The 12,959-nt window shown below is 41.9% G+C and overlaps 1 protein-coding gene and 1 non-coding gene across 4 annotated transcripts; both read left to right on the plus strand.

Annotated features, from left to right (window-relative positions):
- Positions 1-12,245, plus strand: LOC139664286 (eukaryotic initiation factor 4A-I). 3 transcript variants are annotated; one of them, XM_071543065.1, is made up of 12 exons: positions 30-52; positions 686-688; positions 1,841-1,889; positions 2,428-2,560; positions 3,967-4,106; positions 4,613-4,781; positions 5,631-5,740; positions 6,339-6,482; positions 6,870-7,007; positions 8,027-8,116; positions 9,947-10,026; positions 10,447-12,245. In XM_071543065.1, the coding sequence occupies exons 1-12, from the start codon at positions 30-32 to the stop codon at positions 10,589-10,591; spliced, it is 1,224 nt and encodes a 407-aa protein (XP_071399166.1). In that variant the 3' UTR covers positions 10,592-12,245. The 3 variants fall into 3 exon arrangements, with proteins under 3 accessions (XP_071399163.1, XP_071399166.1, XP_071399164.1); XM_071543062.1 differs by lacking the exon at positions 686-688 and having other exon boundaries at positions 1-52; XM_071543063.1 differs by lacking the exon at positions 686-688 and having other exon boundaries at positions 1,847-1,889.
- On the plus strand, positions 5,087-5,232 carry LOC139664290 (small nucleolar RNA SNORD10). The gene has a single exon (XR_011696836.1). It is a non-coding gene; the product is annotated as a small nucleolar RNA SNORD10 (small nucleolar RNA).
- Positions 12,246-12,959: the final 714 nt, after the last annotated feature.

The following is a 12,959-nucleotide window of genomic DNA, read 5'->3' on the forward strand; positions in this document are numbered from 1 at the left end:
TTTCTGCCACAGTCTCTTCCTTTGTAATAATGTCGGCTGAATATGATGATAGGTAAGCGGAGCGTTACATTGATTTTACAGCGACTAATGTTGTGTTTTCTAAATTTGTTTATTTGTTAACACCGGTAAATTTAGTGTTTAATGTTGATGACTTTTCGGGATGTGAACATTTGTGTTTTGACCGTAGCAGCCCGGTTCTCCGGCGCTCGAGTAGCACCGCTAACGTTAGTGCCGTTAGCTTGCCCGAGACTCCTGGCCCCTGCCTATTACTACCCAATATAGCGGTGAATTGATAGATCTCTCGATTTGTCTTTCGATTTTTACGTTGTTGTTGTTTTACTGACTGGATTAGCATACGTAAAGTGGATTTTAGTAGCACGATTGACAGTGAACGCTGCTGTTCTTGAACGTAACTCGGGGTATATTAACCGGCGCCTAGGCGAGCACGTGAATGATCCTGGTCTGGGCCTTGCTGGCTCTGGATTCTATTCTTTTATTTCTCGCACACCGGAAACGTAAATCATCGGTATTTCGACATACACCGATTTCCTATTTGGTCCCGCAGTAGATGAAAGCTATTGGTGTAGTTAATCGGTGCCATTTGTAGGTTTTTATATTTTTTTAGACTGAGCGCACATGGTCGTGATAACGTTAGCTGGTGGCTAGGACAATGCCGGTAACGTAGGCCGTAAATTGCTGTTCTAAGCTTTCCCCCCCGTCTGTATTCTCGCTAAGAGAAAGGATGGGCAGTCTATATGAAACGAGCGACTGGGTTATGTCGGTGTGAGCCAATAGGTTTCGCTGACATGACACGTTTCTGGAAAGGGCCTGCGAAAACGGGACGGGGCCTGTACCGTTACCCCGTCGGTGCACCGTGCCGAGGCTAGCTGCCGGAGCGTGGCCTTACTGCCGCACACTCAATACTTCCACTATTGAGGCCTATTATGGCTTAAATGTATGTCGAGGCGTGAAATGTTCAGTCGAAATGAAAAGAGCCGCCATTTTCGTAACGTGAAAGGAGAACGACCTCGCTAGCTTGGCTTGGTAACCCGCTACCGGCTTTTTTTTTTTTCAGTGCTGGTGAAACGACCATCTTGAATGTCTGAAATAGAAATGGCGGACTCTGGAAAAGTCACCGGAGGCCTTTTTCCGAGCTTCCCACCAGGGTGATAGAGACTCGGGATTCCTGCCGGGCTTGTTTAAAGTCTAGATTGACAAAGACATATTCGGTCAATTCCTGCTAATAATACACGGTATTCATTATTCCCCGGTAGAAGGAACTCCATCCTAACCCCTTTTAACACAGTTTAAAAACAACAATTGAGGTACCTTTGCATTTCTGGACCCCCTTTGTTCGTGGTGTATTTTTCGTTTTCCCGTGGATAACTGGTCAAAACGTAGAAGCAGATAACTCACTTTGAGGGAAAGCGAGTACACCAAAAATAAATTGCATACAACACTGCAAAGAAAGTTCTGGAATGGTCTGAACATTACAAATTGCAAATACATTGGAAATACATTTTATGCTAGATTGAGTTTGTCTTTATTGTAGAGTAGTGGTTCTCAATGTGGGGTCCGGGGACCACCAGGCGGTCCTTGAGACGGTTCCAGGGGGTCCCCAGCAAATTGATGAATTGTTAAACTTCAGCATCATTTCATTTACAATTACTTAACACAATTGGAGAATGTAGAATAATGACTGTTTTGATCATAATGTGGATTAAATTAGGGGTCTGTGATATGAAAAAGCTTGAGAATCACTGTTGTAGAGGAAGTGAGGCCAGCCTATTTTGTTGTCCCTCAGGGAATAATACTAATGCCTTCATTCTCCCCCTCCCAGTCCCAGAGACAATGGCCCAGAGGGCATGGAGCCAGATGGGATCATTGAGGTGAGTCCTGTGCTGCTGTACAAAATATTTCACAAACCCACAACAGAGCCAAATGTGCCCGACAAAGTGCTGTTGTCATGGCAAACCAATAAAATGCAACTCAAACATGTCAAATTGACAGTGTCCTTGCTTATTGGCAGATGCCTTCATGAAACAAGACAAGAAAGTTTACAAATCCACTCTGGAATCCGGCGTACATCCAACAATTCTTGTTCTTAAAATTTGAATTTTTATTTTATATTGGTTGGTCTGTCTTTTCTGCCAAAATGAACTGTGGATGGCAGTAACAACCAGTGTGAACAAATGATGAAATTTTAAATGTTGTTCTTATGCCAAATATACAGTTTACAATTCAGAGAAGGTCTCGGGTCATGTTTTACAGGATGGATAGATTTTCTGGTAACTGGTCAGTTGTGCATAGCAGAAATCCCAAGTGTGAGCTCATATTCTATTTTGGATGGTTTTTGAAATGTTTTTTCCAAGTAAATTAATTATTTTCTCTCTTTCCTTTCTTGGTGTTTCTCCTTCCCCCCTCCAGAGCAACTGGAACCAGATCGTGGATAGTTTTGATGAGATGAACCTGCGTGAGACTCTGCTCAGGGGAATCTATGCCTATGGTTTTGAGAAGCCCTCTGCCATCCAGCAGAGAGCCATTATCCCTTGTATCAAGGGTGAGTAAGGTGCACTGAACTAATAATCTAACTTGGAGAAACAAACCTGAAGTTAGTAAAATGTTTGAATATGTGAGGGTGACTGTTTTGATCACAGGTTTCACTCAAAACTGCAGAAATTGTACTGACCATATCGCACCCAAGTATAGAAATCTTCATATTTGAAACGTTTGGAGAACCCCAAAAAGACGAAGGGCTGCAGTGAACTTTCTGGGAGGGTTTTCTGTCTTTGGTTGGCCAGGAAAGTGATGAATGCCATCAGGACTAGTACAGCAAACCTACAATTATCATGTGAAGCTAGTCTGGGTCTTCCCCCTGCCTTTGGGCAAGGCAGTGTCCTTTCATGGCACTGGATCTTAATCTGGCAGGGGAAGAGAGAACCAGTCCATATTCATCCCAGTCAGCTCTGCTCAGTGAGACAAAGGCTGGTTCATGCTGTGGACACAAAGTGACTACTAGCCATCTGGCCACTGGCATTTTTACTAGCCATATGGCTAGTAAAAATACTACAGATATAGCCATTTGGCTTGTAAATGGGTTTTATTCTGAATGCATTCTTTTTCAACAAGGTATTAACCAGAGGTGTAGAGAAGGCAAACATCCTACTGAAGTAGAAGTGCTGTTACCTTGATGAAAATTTACTTGAATAGAAGTAAAATGACCAATGTAAAAAAATCTACTGTAGTAAAGGTAAAAAGAAGCTCATTTAAAATGTCCCCAGAGTAAAAATTAGTTTGGGTTTTTTCTTAGAAAAGACAAAATTAGATACAATCTTTTCCATGTAATTCTAAAATGACAGCTCACTTATTTTATTGCAAGGACGGAAGTGCACAAAGTACAGCCAGATTACTCTCTTCCTGTTTGCTGACGGACCGTTTATTGCGACTGGCTCCACAATTGGCCAATCCATGACTTGTCAAGTTTCTCGTGCTTATGGAGAGTCTACAAAATTAGTACTGTGTAGTGGATGTAGCTAAGTAAATACTTTACTGACTTTAAGAAACACTGAAAACTACCAAGTACACAAAGCTACTCATTTATAGTAGCAGGAGTAATTGGTTGGTGCCACGGTCCTAAAAATTATTTCCCTGAGCAAAGGGATCAGCAGGGTTCCCACGGGTTTTGAAATTGTGGATTTGAGAGAAGAATAAGGCAATAAAAATGTTTGGGAAATGAATAGATGGCTATGAAAGCACAATGTAATTCTTTGAATTTCACGAAAAAGACCTTGTAGTCATTGGAAAGTGCTTGAATTGCGCACCCTGGATCAGATATTCACTAAAACAGTCGTGTATTCTTTGTTTTTTGGTCCTCAAGTATTTTGACCCTCCAGTTCCTGTGGACACGGAACACGGTAGCTGAAATTTGCTTACTTACCGAAGGCGCTCTCTTGTTTCTCTGTCCAGGTTATGATGTGATTGCTCAGGCCCAGTCAGGCACTGGGAAGACGGCGACCTTCGCCATTTCCATCCTGCAGCAGATCGATGTTGAGATGAAGGCCACTCAGGCTCTGGTCCTGGCCCCCACCAGGGAGCTGGCTCAGCAGGTAGGGGCGGGGTGGATCTGTGTAGTAGAGTTGGGCGGATGTCTAGGTTAACGTGGCCCTACGTCACGGGTGAGACCAGAATATCACCAGTGACTTATACTTACTAGACTATCACCAGAGTTCAACTCTGAACCTACAGATTGGGGATGGAGCCAAAAATTTGTAAACTGCATTTTGATTTGTAAAATTCAATTGGCCTTAGTGTTAAAACCAGTGTTTGAAGGCCAATATCAATATGTTGAGGCCAAAGTCTCTGCCAGCTGATTTTTTTTTTTTTTTTTTTTTTAATTTTCCATATCTTTAACATGGGCCAGTTTCATAAGAAAATTCCAAGCGTTTCCTCAGAACTTAAATATAAGGTCAATATTGTCAAACGGATGTATCTGTCTAATCTTAGTTAAAACCATGACAAGCACTCATAGTTTTGTGTCGTGTTTACTGCAGTTATTCTGTGTAACTTGAAATGGTGTTTTTAATTTTGCCCTTTGTCCGTCTACGCCCGTCAGATCCAGAAGGTGATCCTGGCCCTGGGCGACTACATGGGAGCCGGTTGCCACGCCTGTATCGGAGGGACCAACGTCCGCAATGAAGTCCAGAAGCTGCAGGCCGAAGCCCCCCACATCGTGGTGGGAACCCCTGGCCGCGTCTTTGACATGCTCAACCGCAAATTCCTCTGTAAGTCGACCTCATCTGTCATCGGAGATTAGGGTAGAGCAATGTAGCGGTTCCATATTTATTACAGAAGTGATCTGTACTACACTGGGAAGCCCTTCACCTGAATTGAGAATTTTCCACTCTTTAAAATCAGTCTGAAGGACTTCAGTGTAAGCAGAGATCGGACTTGGCTTGGCTTCACATTTTGACAAGATTCCCTAGCATAATGTGTTTGACTTGCTGCTGTTGAGTATTGATCTTACTAACTCGCAGGAAAAAACTAAGTAAAAGGGAAAGAAAGACATGTACTGTCCTTTGGGAAAAGCTGTATAATGATGAAATCCATGCGTGTCAACTGACTCCGGAAAACCCCCTGAGTGTTTTGCTGCTCTGGTTGGCGTTCTGCTGGCCAGAGTCAGTCAGGACAACAGGGATCCAGAGCAATGATCAGAAACCTCACTATCTGAATACAGCATCCATAATTCTTTCAACCACTGGCCTCATAAGCACTAAATGCATACTTTATTGTGACACATCAGGTGAAGGGGAATCATCAGCTGGAGCTGATGGAGTTAATGTAAACGCTTTATCAGCAAATATGTCCCAAGAGAAATGACATGTGACAGTGTGATTACACTGAAGACTATATGCAAGGGGAGCTCAAATTCCCAATGAAAGAATTTCTCAAACTGAGTTTTAAATACAAATTTCACTTTTTTTTTTCTGCATCTGGCCCCACAAAACGGCATGCTCAACTGCAGAAAAATGCCCCAAACAATTGATTTACCCCATGATTGGTGCAAAACATCTCTTTTGCATCTGGTCTTTCTGGTGAATTTACTGGAGTTGTACCGTCCTCCTTGTTCCCAGCTGCCAAGTACATCAAGATGTTTGTGCTGGACGAGGCCGATGAGATGCTGAGTCGAGGGTTCAAGGACCAGATCTACGAGATCTTCCAGAAACTAGGAAGCAGCACGCAGGTAAGTTGTCGCCGCCCTCTATCTGCCTTATGTTTAATGGCCCTAAAACATTTTGCCTTTCTGCTCTTCATGATTTTTGGGTCTAGTCCAAGGTTCCCTCTCCTCCCAGCTGCAGTGTTGGTGAAGGACTGAATGTTCTTTGGTAGAAAAACCTATCTGCTCTCCACAGTGGCTGGGCTTCAGTCCCCGACTTACGACTTAATGGCAGATTACACTCGTCACTCCCAAATGTTTTGTAAACTTTGGTATTTGAAGTTACATAATAGCAAGGCATTGTTTTCAACAAGGTCTCTGGGTATAGTACAGTCTTTCGTCATGTTGAGTTTGAAGTCCTTAACGGAAACCCAGGGTGGGTGTTTCCATGACTCTGGTTAACTTCACCCCATGGACCCCAATAGCAGTAAGACTGGTCATGGTCAAGGAGGTCAAGGGTCTCCAGGATGTCTTTTTTTTTCTTATGCCCATTTGCAGTTTCTGAACTTTCATTACCTATGTTCAATCAGAAATGGGCTGTTTTTTTGCCAGCTTCATTCCCTTTTTTTTTTATACATTTAGTTTTTTTTAAATTGGTCTTGATGCCCCCTTCGCCTGTCTCCAGGTTGTGCTCCTCTCTGCCACCATGCCAGCTGATGTCCTGGAGGTCACCAAGAAGTTCATGCGTGAACCCATCCGGATCCTGGTCAAGAAGGAGGAGCTGACCCTGGAGGGTATCCGCCAGTTCTACATCAACGTGGAGAAGGAGGTGGGGAAACCGCGGCTGGAAAACATTAATTTTTTGAGCTCACAAGGCTGAAAAAGTTGCAGTCGATTTGGATGAGGTGCAACTTTACTTATTAAAAGAGTAGACTTATTAAAGAGTAACTTGACACCAAACTCAAATCTGTGTAAAGCTTGACTTCTAATGGTAAAAAGCATGCTGCTGAAATTGTAGATCTGCTATTGGCAGTTGTTACCTTCTATAGAGTACAACGATCAGGCTTTACACATGGGTTTGGAGTTGAGTTGCTCTTTAATGTGTCAACGAATTACACATTATTGGCGTTTGCCTTTTTTTATAAGAACTCCCAACTGTGCATAGAAAGTTGAGGATGATGTTGGGCTCGATGTCTGACCTGCTGTCATCCCCCAGGAGTGGAAGCTGGACACTCTGTGCGATCTGTACGAAACCCTGACCATCACCCAGGCCGTCATCTTCATCAACACCAGGAGGAAGGTGGACTGGCTCACTGAGAAGATGCACGCCAGGGACTTCACCGTCTCCGCCCTGGTAAGACCCCCCCCCCCCCCACAGGGATTAACAACTAATTTCAATAGAAATATTTGCTTCTTGGACTGACACTGGTTTAGCTGCCATGTTTATCACCTGTGACACACACCAAGTGGCAGATGGCGCATTCTGACTTCAGATACAAATAAACTGCAGAGACATCTTGACAGATTGGGACAGAATGTGATGAGGATAAACTTAATTCTGTCGTCTTTGCCAGTGAAGCTTCAGCCAAGGACACACAGTGTATGAAAACAGCCGCGTTGGATGGAAACTCAGACATGATCACATACTCCATCAGGCCCTCTTCCCACCCACACACCATAGTACAGCAAACGTAAAAGCATCTTGTGAAGCTAGTGAGGGGCTCCCCCCCCCCTGCCTTTGGGCAAGGCAGTGTCCTTTCATGGCACTGGATCTTAATCTGGCAGGGGAAGAGAGAACCAGTCCATATTCATCCCAGTCAGCTCTGCTCAGTGAGACAAAGGCTGGTTCATGCTGTGGACACAAAGTCTGACTACTAGCCATGTAGCCACTGGAATTATTTTTAATGCGTTCTCTAGGGCTGCAACTAACTATTATTTTCGTTGTCGATTAATCTGTGGATTATTTTCTCATTAATCGATTAGTTGTTTGGTCTATAAAATGGTGAAAAATGTGGATCAGTGTTTCCCAAAGCCCAAGATGACGTCCTCAAATGTCTTGTTTTGTCCACAACCCAAAGATATTCAGTTTACTGTCATAGAGGAGTAAAGAAACCAGAAAATATTCACATTTAAGAAGCTGGAATCAGAGAATTTTGACTTATTTTTCTTAAATTACTCAAACCGATTAATCGATTATCAAAATAGTTGGCGATTAATTTAATAGTTGACAACTAATCGATTAATCGTTGCAGCTCTAGCGTTCTCCTTCTTATTTAGACTAATGCAGTTCTTCAAGTGTAGGCTATTCTTCCAGTTCTGTGCGTTCCAAGGCCTTCTTGTGTAGTTGTCCTCATCCTCAATCTTGTCTTCCAGCACGGGGACATGGACCAGAAGGAGAGAGACCTGATCATGAGGGAGTTCCGCTCTGGTTCCAGTCGGGTCCTCATCACCACCGACCTGCTGGTACGTACAGTAACCACTGTTGTACATATAGATACTGGTTGGCTAGACCAGGGATTCTCAGATGTCTTCATGTCAAGGGGCCCCCCAAATAAAACCACATTAGACCTTGGAACCTCATTTTGATTAGTGTTATTCCCAGGGACCGTATGGAAGATTTTAGTTGCGGATTTATTACCAAAATGTCTACACTGTACATGGGCAGATGAGGGTAAAACCTAGGATTACATTCTTATACAGTCTCCAATTGGAATAATTTAAAATATAGTGAAATGAAACTGTTCTGTAGTTTGCCTAATTCCCTTCTAATGACAGGGAAAGTACAGTGATTTACAAAAGAGTCACTTAACAGAAATATAACAGAATGTATTTTCCAAGTTGGTTTTAATTCACAACCATGTAATGCAATGAAACAGAGTGAAAAACATTACAGAACCAGGAAGGAAGAGCAGTTGTAGGATCTCTAACAATCTTTCCACTGTCCTGGTGTAGTAGATTTAGAGGTGAACTACTATCCCGGGTATGCTGTGGACTTGGCATTGCACCAAACATTCCTCTGCTATTTTTAGATTTTGGATGCTAGTTCCCCGTGTTGAAGCGGTGTCCTGTTCCTAGTATGACACCTAGTAATGGTCCACTGGTTCCTTGAGGTTTTGTCTTGCTCACTCTTGTCCTACCATTCTTTTAAACCCCTTATTGCCACATGAACAAAACAGATGAATGTCAGGTTTGCTCTTCATGATTTTTGGGTGTAGTCCAAGGTTCCCTCTCCTCCCAGCTGCTGTGTTGGTGAAGGACTGAATGTTCCTTGGTAGAAAAACCTATCTGCTCTCCACAGTGGCTGGGCTTCAGTCCCCGACTTACGACTTAATGGCAGATTACACTCATCACTCCCAAATGTTTTGTAAACTTTGGTATTTGAAGTTGGATAATAGCAAGGCATTGTTTGCAACAAAGTCTCAGCTGCTGGGTATAATACAGTCTTTCATCATTTGTCATGTTAAGTTTGAGCCTGAAAAGTCTGTAATGGAAGACCAGGGTGGGTGTTTCTGTGACTGTTTAACTTTACCCCCCCCTCCCCCCCTCGCATGTGAAACTGACACTTCACACACTTAACCTTTTGGATATGACATTAGATTTAGCAATAGCAGTAGACTGGTCATGGTCCATGGAGGTCAAGAGTCTCCAGGCTTTCATTCCAATAAATGTTCTATGTTGAACTGTTTACGCATATTGCTATAGATAGGGCTGGGCGATATGGGTGAAATTAATATCATGATAATCATAAGGATTTTTCTCTATCAATATATATCACGATATGGTTCATGTATGCAAAATCACTTTAAATAATCAAATTAATGTTCATCTTATTGAACCGAATGGTGATGTTAGGTGTGATGTCAAACAAAACTGAAATTTTCAAATAATATTCCCACAATACCTCATTTTATGAGAGTTTTTAAGTAAAATTTGCTTGTCATCAATTTAGACAGCAGAAATTCGTGTCACGATATTAAAATATCTTATCATCATAATATGATTCCACTGAAAGACGATAAACAATAATATTGAATTATCGCCCAGCCCTAGCTATAGATAACCTTTCTAAAAAGGGTTCTTTACAGCAACAAAGGGTTCTGCTATGGTCCAAGTTTAAACAACCATTTTCTGGTTGTGTGTAGCAGTGGCTTTCACCCATGTGCATTGGATGTCCATTAGTCCAGGATGAGTTCTTGGCCATGGTACACCATGTCTACTGTTCAACACAAGTGATAGTGATGGGTTGAAATGATACGGTGCTGTGTGACTGATTGCTCATGTGTCCCTCCTCAGGCCAGAGGTATTGATGTCCAGCAGGTCTCCCTGGTCATCAACTACGACCTGCCCACCAACAGGGAGAATTACATCCACAGGTAAAAACACAACTATTTCTGGTTTAGACCATGAGGCATTAAAACTCCATTGAAACCCTGGATAATAAAACATTGATGCGTACTTGTATATGGAATCAGTCAAACTGCATATCATCATCAGAGGTGGACCAGGTCTGTTTTTTGTTTTTTTGAAAGAAAAGGCCAAAATCTATGTAACCCTACTACTGCTTTTGCTTTTCCACTTGACTTGGTTTCATATTTTAAAGCTGCGCTGTGTAAGATTTTAATAATTGTAATGTATACGGTTTTACGTTCCATGATAGCATTTCTGTGTCAACTCCTCAAAATGCAGTTGCCCCTCACTACCATTTGGAGCCGACAAATGTGCAAAATTTGCCCAGTGTCGTGTCGTTTGTGCAATGAACCTTGAACCCAGACGAACTCCCTTTTCTCCGTCAGGATTGGCCGAGGCGGTCGTTTCGGCAGGAAGGGCGTGGCCATCAACATGGTGACCGAGGACGACAAGCGAACCCTGAGGGACATTGAGACCTTCTACAACACCACCGTGGAGGAGATGCCCATGAACGTGGCCGACCTCATCTAGAAGAATCCGCCCGCCCTTTGTCCAACCCCGTCCCCCTCTATTTTAGAAGTCAAACCTCAAGTCCTTACTGATCGGAATTCTCCATAAGAACTTCCTTCTCTCGGCGAAATTCCACCTTCGCTTTCCCCTAAACATCCTATGGGGAAGAAGACTGCAGACCTATTCCTATCGTTGTTCCCTTTGAATTCAAATTCCTACCCTTCTGAAATTGTTTTTTTTTTTTTGTTTTTTTTTTTGGCCATCGATGCGGGAAGGATGAGTTACTGACCACCTCCTGTCTGCCCGCCACAGTCTGTTATTCCAAGTCAAGGCCTTAATTTTTTCCTGCGTCTAATCCCACTCCCCAAAAAAAAACCTGACTAAAAAGCATCCAGCATTAATCTGCAAAACATTTCAGTGCTAATGTTTCATTGACGACAAACATGCATGCAGACTGAAGTTTTTTTTTTCGTTTTAAAAACTTGAAATGTTGAGCGACTTAAGTATGAAGCTGTTACGATGTCCCCGAGGCGCTAAACAGAACCACATTTCACAAAACGATTAACGAGTCAGAAAATGCGTTCATGTTTCATAAATTTTAACACTTCACAAACATATTAAAAAGTCAACTATCTTAATGCTAATGTGCTAATGTTAACGTTCTAATGCTACATGTGAAAGGACTTTAGCGTTAGCATATGCATATTGGCATTATCGTGTTATCGTTAACATTATGCTAATAACTTGGCTAAGTTAGTGTCATCCGAGTCAGACGATGGAAGTGTTAGCATTAGCATGTTAGAGGTAGCATTTGTTTGGGAAATGTTAATCCATTTTCTGATTTTTTTTTTTGATAAGTTGTTTTGTGAAATGCGGTTTGCACTTCCAGGCCACCGTACACTGTGGCGGCAAACTAACTAACTTGTCCTTCAACTGATGTAATGTTGACGACTGAAGGAATTGGGATTGGCTCAAAAGACTGCAGCTCAGTCTTGACTGAACAAAACAAAATATTCTAAATGAAATTATATCTTTTTTTTTTCTTTTTTTTTTTTTTTAAAGTGTTGCATTTGACCAGAATAGTACTTACAGTAACGACCTTCAGTGTACTTGCAGAAACAACCTCTTAATATATCTTATGGAGAAAATCCATGATCATGTGAAGAAAAGGGGGTTTGGGGGCTTCAATACACAGGGCATCTTCAATAAAAAGACCTGTATAGTAAATCCATCATGAATGACTTGTTTCCCCCTTTGATCTTTTCTCTGCTGTGCGATTCTTGTTCATATTGCTTAACTTGTATAGTCAAAAGTTGTGAGGTAGCATTTTTATTAAGTTTGAGACCGACTTTATGGTGCCGACACGAGTTTGGAGGCAAAAACACAGCGGCGAGTTTTGTGGAGAATTTGCCTCTCGACTTTCACGACCTGGTTGGATTTTCATCACTAGCTCTTGATATCCTTTTTTTTTTTTTTTTGTTTATTTGATTTTTTTTCTTTCTTTTTTTTTCCCCAGCAATCGGCTATTTGATAAGGTGGTGTCACTTTTGTAACCTACCTCACCAAAATGTTAGAGGGGGTCTTTGACATGAAAGGACCAAACTGCATATGATTGAGTATATAGAGATTATACCATTGTCTTTTTCTTTTCTTTTCTTTTTTTTTTTTCTTTTTATGTTTAAAAAAAAAAAAAATGCCTGTCATGAAGGGGTGGGGGGGCTGGGTTAGGAGAATGGTAATATTCTGGGGTTTATGGTCAGTGCTATTTTTTAAAATGAATTTATTAAAAATGTGATGGAATTGTTAACCTTTTTGAGACAGAAGCCATGTATCAACTTTTCTACATCGGATTCTGTATAGTATTTATTTTAATGGTCTTAAAAATAAAGGTATTTCTCCTTTTTAACAAGTGAAAACTTGGCCTCTGCATTGCTTCATGAAATGGAAACGCTTCAGTCAAATGGTGTGGGAAGGTGTTTGTCGTGTCTTCTATTCCAATAAATGAACAGGCTCATTCACAGCAAAAATCTATCGGCCTGATCTCTGGTCATGGAATTCCTGGAATATCATGGAATTTTGAGATTGTATTCCACACTTGATGGGGATCAATTCTTCAGGGAAATTTTAACAAACGGCTCGCTTTACAGGAATGCAGCAGAATGTATTATTAATCAGCTTGTCACATTCATTGCATTAGATGGTTTTCTGACTGAGAAACATGGAACACGCCAGCGAGGAAGAGCAGTTTCTCCGGTCGTGGAATTTGACCTCGAGGCCGTGGTGGGAACTTTGCTCAGCAGTAAAATGGTGTTTGGAAGAATTATCCGGCAGAGTGGAGTTTGCCCAGTGACCACTGGAGGGCAGCAGTCTCTAACACTGAGCTGGACAA

The sequence above is a fragment of the Centroberyx affinis genome, unplaced genomic scaffold (genome assembly GCF_046629955.1).
Source record: "Centroberyx affinis isolate AG114_WGS23_722 - 3 ecotype Tasmania unplaced genomic scaffold, CSIRO-AGI_Caff_v1 ptg004217l_1, whole genome shotgun sequence".
Classification (NCBI taxonomy): Eukaryota; Metazoa; Chordata; class Actinopteri; order Beryciformes; family Berycidae; genus Centroberyx; species Centroberyx affinis.

What these genes read in the sequence shown, in the direction of transcription:
- LOC139664286 (XM_071543065.1), top strand. Translation starts at nt 30, where the DNA reads ATGTCGGCTGAATATGATGATAG. An exon ending in CATTATCCCTTGTATCAAGG is followed by an intron (nt 2,561 to 3,966) that starts GTGAGTAAGGTG and finishes TTCTCTGTCCAG; the next exon opens with GTTATGATGTGATTGCTCAG. An exon ending in AGGGAGAATTACATCCACAG is followed by an intron (nt 10,027 to 10,446) that starts GTAAAAACACAA and finishes TTTCTCCGTCAG; the next exon opens with GATTGGCCGAGGCGGTCGTT.